Here is a 6,918-nt window from a genome sequence, read left to right on the forward strand (position 1 = left end):
TAGCAACTTCTTGCCCCCACCACATCCAGAAGGATACATACTTTGTTTTTTTCCTACTCCAGGATCAGCACATAAAGTTCTTACCAAAATAAAACCCTTTTACTTTTTCTTTTTTCTATTCCTAATGCTGGACCACCACCTGGTATTCATATAATATATATTTTTCAATATTAATTTTTTCTCTTTTACCTTTTGTCATTTTTTCACTTCTTTTTCTCATAATCCCCCTAGACAATCAAGATCATAGTAATTATAATGAAAACTTCTAGGCCAGACACAGTAGTTCACACCTATAATCTCAGCACTCTGGGAGACCGAGGTGAGTGGATTGCTTGAGCTCCATTGCTTATGTTAATCAGTTTGATGAAAATATTTCAAATTGTATATAAAAACAGCACACTGTACCCCATGACAGTATTAATGTACACAGCTATGATTTAATTAAAAAAAAAAAAAGAATTTGAGACCAACCTGAACAAGAGCAAGACACTGTTTCTACCAAAAATAGAAAAACCACCCAGGTACCGTGATGGGTGCCTATAGTCCCATGTATTCAGGAGGCTGAGACAGAAGGATTATTTGAGTCCAGGAGTTTGAGACTATTGTGAGCTATGATAAAACCACAGCACTCTACACAAGGCAGCAGAGACTACATCTCAAAAAAAAAAAAAGAAATTTTTTTATTTTCTTATTCCCTTTCATTATATCTTTCAGAGCACCAAAGAGGATCATAGTAACCTCAGATATATAAAGATATACAGACATTTTTATTTTCTTTTTTAATTTAATTTCTTTCCTTTTGGGGGTGGGGGCAGAGTCTCACTGTGAGGATGGGCTGGAGTGGAGTGCTGTGGCACTAAACTGGCTCACAGAAGCCTCGAATTCCTTGGCAGGGGAGCTGGTCTTTAGGGTCCCTCAACACACACATTGAAGTTGGTCCCTAATGATCATCCCATTTTCTTCCCACAGGCACCATCCCACATACCCACCTACCCCCAACAAAACCAAAAGCTCCTCCATGCCAAAGGTCATGTCCACAGCCAGGGCTCACTCTCTGAAACCCTGCCAAGACTTTGGCATTTGTAAGTCCATTCCTGCTGCCTTCCACCCATTCGCAAAGCAAGAGGGGCCAATAGAACTTACTTCAAACACTGCAGACTACAGTCGGAACAACTCAAGGCCTCACTCAGAAATTTCACTCCTTCATCTCCCAGGTGGTTCCTGCTCAGGTTCAAGTGTGTCAGACTCTTGTTCTTAAGGAGAGCATCAGACAAGTGCCTGCAACTGGGAGCTCCAAGCTGGCAAAGCCAAAGTCTGTGGGGTGACAGCCACAGAGATAAATGCTCAGGGAAGTAGCCTGGACTGAGTGAGGCACCTGGGACTAGAGCCCTGAGACCCCCCTCCGAGCCCACCAGTGGGACAGCTCCTGGACTAGCTAGACACTGTGGACCCCAATGCAGGCTATGCTGAATATCTCTGCTTACTTTACCTAAACCTCATCCCAGTCCAGATTTTTACAGTGAGGATGCTAAGAATGTGCTTCTTGTTCATGGGTTAAGAAAAAAATAAAGGAAAGAATTTTCAGTGGCTCCCAGGCAGCAGGGGAGAAAGCCTAGCCTCCGGAGCCTGGCAGATATGCTGCTCACCCATCACTATCTGTGACCTTTTCAGCAGGTTATTTTATTCTTTTCAGACCTCATTGTCTTCATTCCAAAGTGGAGATTATAATAGTTTGTCACAGAGTTGTCATCAATCCAGTGAGTAAAATGTGTGCCTGAGAATACTTGGCAAAAAGTATACATTGCAAGTTACAGAAGGTACATTACATAATATAGAGAGATTATGTACGTTAGATATATAAATATTGTATAAAAAATACATAGTATATTTGTTGTGTTAACATTGTATAGTACATTTTATAAAAATGTATGTAATATGTATATTACATTATGTTATGATTTTACATGTATATACATATAATTACAATTGTGATGATTGCACTTGTATGACAATTACACACATTGTGACATAGTTCATATATGTATTAGCTATCTATTAATACTCCAGCTCTTCGAGACTCAGTGCTAGACAAGCACTAACCCTTCATTCCATAACTACTCCGTAGTTCAAATTCCAAAGTTCCTTACCATAATCACCTCCTTGGTTATACCTCAAGACCTTTGGCCATTTCTGTTCTTTTATAATCATCTGGTAAATATCCAATCCCAAGAAAAACCTAAGGCTCTATCTGTTCCTCACCTATACCAGAGCAGCATAATGTAATAAGAGAAAAGAGTAAAAATTTTCCCTTTGCTTCCATCACCTACATGATCTCTCATCCATACCCTGAAACCCCCTGGGTCCTACAATGGCTTAGGTAACATCTCTACATGGCTGTTTGATATGTACTTCTAGCTCCCAATCTGAGCCCCTTCCACCCAGACCCAGATCTGCCCATACGTCCCCCTGTTAAGGAAAGGCTCTATCACTTTCCCCAGCCTATTGCCTGGGAGGCACCTCTGTCTAAACCACCCCTAATCTGTCAGCAAACCTGACTGTCTCTAGATTCAAATAAATCCTGAAGCCCTGAAAAGCACTCTGGGCAACTCTCTTACATCCTAAATACAGAAACAGCCACATCACCCCCTCTCCTGGTCTATAAGAACAACCTCATCACCCTCTCTCCTTGTCTATAAGAACAACCTCATCACCCCCTCTCCTAGTCTATAGGAACAACCTCATCACCCCCCATCCTGGTCTATGAGAACAACCTCATCACCCTTTTTCCTGGTCTATAGTAACAACCACATCACCCCCTCTCCTAGTCTATAGGAACAACCTCATCATCCCCTCTCCTGGTCTATAGGAACAACCTCATCATCCCCTCTCCTGGTCTACAGGAAGGGCCACTTCACTTTGCTTTACCTCACTTCACTTCTTGTCGTATCTTTGCCCCTTTTATAATCTATCTTTCAACAGCAGCTTTGAGTGGCATTTCAAGGTGGGTCAGATCAAGTCAATGTCAGGTTCCCAATCCATGGATGACTGCCCAAGTCACCCCAAACTGCACCCAGATTCCTACACAGCCAGCACACCCCAGGCACCTCATCTCCTAACATCATCATCTCACCTTAGTCCAAATACCCCGGTCTTCTCATTGTTCAGCTAACTCCCCAAGCTCTTTCCACCCTTGGGGTCTTTAGCTCTGCTTTTCCCTCTCTCTCTGTGCAGCTCTGTCCTTCCTTCTGTCTCTGCTTACATGTTACCTCTTCAGACAGGTTGGTGAGAAAGTGAAGGCCTCCTTGAGAAACCTACCCCATCACTCCTTATTCATTCTACTCTGTTTTCCTTCATATCCAAACTATTGTTTTGTTTTTATATCTCACTCATAGAACGATATCCTCTACATGGGCAGGAAGTGTGTCTTGTCTCATCTACCACCCCAACCTTAGTGCCTATTTGTGTGTCTGTTGATAGAAGCTCAGATATGGGTTAACTCAAACAATCATGCTTTCCTGAGATCCTAGTTAAAATTAAGTTCCTAGCCATAACCCCCAAAGTTTGATTCATTAAATCTGGGTGCTACTTGATCTATTTTGGAACAATTTTAACATATAGTAATCAGTGTTACTTTTTAATGATTTAAATGGATCCCAAATGAAAGAGCCCTGTTCTCCTGGATGCCTAACCCCCATAGAGAGACACTTCCAGAAACAGAGCTATGGGGGAGAGACTTACTCCAATCTCTTTAAGGTGCATGTAGTTTGTGTCAGGGCATCACACAGCAGCTCTGCCCCCTCATCTTGAAGCTTATTAAGTCCCAGACACAGCCGAGTCATATTTTGGACATTGACAAGTAATGAGGCCAAGTAAGGACAGCTGGTCGCTGACAGGTTGCATCTCTCCAGGCTGTGGAAGGAGCAGATGCAAGGTGAGCCTCAGCTAAGCTCAGTTTCCTTTCTCTTTCTCAAACCCTCACCCCCTGGGCCACACATCTGGGATACAAACATCATAGAAAGATTAAATTGGATAAAGACAAAAGCTTAAAGAAGGAGTAAAAGGCAGCCTCAGCCTCAGCCTCAGCCCTGTTGACATTTAGGCCCAACCATTCTTGGTTGCAGGGGTAAGGAGAGCATGGACTGTAGGATACTGTTCGGTGGAACCCCCCCCCCCCCAACTGTGATAACCAAATGTGTGTGCAGACATTGCCACATGTCCCCCTGGGAGATAAAATCATTCCTAGTTGAAAACTACTGGATTTGGGAGATGATAGAAGAAGTGTAAGAAGGTTGTGCTAAAGGAGGCTATCAAGTGAGATACCCACAATCAAAGTGAGGGCAAAGCTGGCTGAGATTGAGACCTAAGAAGAAAGATGGAATAAAATAACAGTGCTGTGTCAATGTGATACATAAATATAGCAAGGAGATTCCCTAGGGCCCCAAAGCATTTCCCACTGCCACCCTCTAATGCCACCCAAACTTGCAAAAATACTCTGAGAAGGCAGCAAGACATACGACAGTTCCTCCAGGGGACATTTTTGTATCCTAGAGGGCTCATTCAGGTCTTCCATGTCATAGAAATCATTATCCCCCAGGCTAAGGAACTTCAGACTGGATTTCTCATCAAGTTCCATGAAGAGATCACAGCAGGTCACGGAGACAAGACCACATGATTCCAACCTATCAAGGAGACCCCAAGATCAACAGTTGCTCTCAGGATGAATAATCTCCATTTGGAAGAAACCCCCTTGTTCCTTGATCAAAGTTGTTTCTCCCTCTTTCTCACCCTCCTCCAGAGGTAGGATGGTCTCAACCCCACTCATGGCATGGTCCGCAGCCCAGCAGGGGCAACACTACTGGAAAGCCTGTTAGAAATGCTAATTCTCAGGTCCCTGGGGGTGGTTCCTGGACTCCATTTTATAACACCCCCTAGGTGATGCTGATATAAGAGAACTGATGCTCTGCACCTGTGAACCATTTCCCTTTGCTAATCTTTACTCTCTCCCTATTACATCAAATCTGTGAGTCCTCCCAAAGGATAATTGAGCCTATGGGTGGTTTCAGGACACATGGGAAAAACGAGAGTCATACCACAGACACTTAATGTTGCAGGCTGGGTATCTCACAGCTTTGAAGATCCAGCCAACTTCCAGCCTGTTAGAGCTCAGGTTCAGATGGGTCAGTTTCTTGTTATTATGAAGGACCAGATCAAGCTTTGGCAGAACTGACACGGGGGTTATTGACTTGCACCTGAGGAAAAGAAGTGATAGAAAAGCTAGATTTGGGGAGAAGACCAGTTTCCGAGATCCCATATGCTTCCTTGGCCCATTTTCCACAACACACACTGTATCCAAGGTGGCACCAGATACATGAGGAACTCAAAGCAAGGATTTTTGAGTTGTGGTACTGAACCTTGAGAAGGAAAACTAAAATATACTCCCCAGGAATTCTGGGAAGGTGGCTGACTGGTAGCAACCCTCAGCAGAGGCTCCTAACTGGAGGGAGGAAAACAGGACAGAATTGGACTCTAGGAAGCCAAAGGTGGGGAGCTAAGCCAGGAAAGAAGTTCAGCAAGCTGTAACTCTAAGGAAGCGCATTCAAGAAAACAAACTACAGGTACAAAGCCTACCAACTAAAGGACAGGAAACCCCTCCCCCAAGCAGGAGGCCCACCGCAGGCTATCTGTGAGGGAGCAGGGAACAGAAGACCTCTCATTGTACCTCACTGGAGAGAGCCGCTAATCACCAGGTGAACCTAGATACCACCCCACCAGGCATAAAATTGAACAGATATTTTCCCCCACAAGTCCAAACTCCCAGTCCACCCTTCCCCCCTCACATGGCTGAAGTTCTTTCCAGTCTTAAAGTTCTGCCCCCTGCAGAGCACAGAGTGTTTGGTCTTTTCCTAAGAGATCTGGGCATAGTGTGGACCGCCAACCATCAGGATGGAATCTGTGACTAACAGAGAAGAAAGAAGGTGTGGGAAAAAAGGGATACTCGGCGGGAGTAGGCACAGTCCCTGGTTGTGACTATGCCCGGCCAGTGGTGGTGTTGACCCTCAGTTTGGGCTGTGTCTGGCAGGACAGAATGGAGAACCCCCAGCTCTGACGGCACCCACAACAAGAGAGTGGTTGACCGGTGTGGACTGAGTTCAACAGGCAGGGCTGCTCCCTAGCCCCTGCTGGGCCTGTGAACAGAGGCTTGCCAAACATGGGCTGAGACCTAAGGACAAGGGTGTGGTCCCCTGACTCCAACAGAACCCTAAAGCAGAGGCTTGCTGGGTGTGAACCAAGATCTGAGAGCAAGGACATGGTCCCCTGTCTCCAGTGGGGCTGAAGAACAGAGGCTTACCAGGTGAGGACTAAAACCTGCAGGCAGGGTGTGGTGCCCTGACTGCAACAGAGCCTGTGAACAGAGACTTTCTAGGGAGTGGACTGAGCCTGGCAAGCTGGGTCGTGGTCCCCTGATTCCAACTGGTCTGGCAAGCAGAGTCTTGGGAGATGTGGATTGAGACCTGTGGGCAGGGGCATGGCCCCTGGCTCCAACTAGGCCTGTGAGCAAAGAAGCGGACAAAAATGTGGACTGAGTCTGGTGGGTAGAGGCATGGATCCCTGGCTCCAATTGTGCTTTTGAAGACCCTTGAATCCCTCTCTGTGGAGCAGGGTTTGCACTGCCTGACACGATTTAACTGGAACTTGCATCTGGGGCTGTCCACTTGGGGACATTCTGAGGTTGACCTTCAAAGTTCTGTAGTGGAAAAGAACTGAAGGGTGGGGGCTGGGTGCCACAGCTGTTTGTATCTCTTCACAACCAAAATTTAAACCTAATATCATGGCTTCTTAGGATAGGGTAGAGGTTGGCTGATATAAAAGCAGAGCTAGCTTGCCCTATCTCACCAAGTAGGTCCTCTGAGTCTCCAG

General features: G+C 45.4%; 1 protein-coding gene across 1 annotated transcript in view; it reads right to left on the minus strand.

Annotated features, from left to right (window-relative positions):
- Window positions 1-6,918, minus strand: part of NLRP13 (NLR family pyrin domain containing 13) — a 30,236-nt gene that overhangs the window by 8,106 nt on the left and 15,212 nt on the right. The window contains exons 6-8 of the mRNA XM_003802920.2: window positions 5,091-5,249; window positions 3,739-3,909; window positions 1,144-1,314 (exon numbers count right to left, since the gene is read on the minus strand). Coding sequence (XP_003802968.2) covers window positions 1,144-1,314; window positions 3,739-3,909; window positions 5,091-5,249 — 501 coding nt within the window. The remainder of the gene's footprint in view (window positions 1-1,143; window positions 1,315-3,738; window positions 3,910-5,090; window positions 5,250-6,918) is intronic.

The sequence above is a fragment of the Otolemur garnettii genome, unplaced genomic scaffold, assembly GCF_000181295.1.
Source record: "Otolemur garnettii isolate 467f Iridium unplaced genomic scaffold, OtoGar3 scaffold00264, whole genome shotgun sequence".
NCBI classification, from domain to species: Eukaryota; Metazoa; Chordata; class Mammalia; order Primates; family Galagidae; genus Otolemur; species Otolemur garnettii.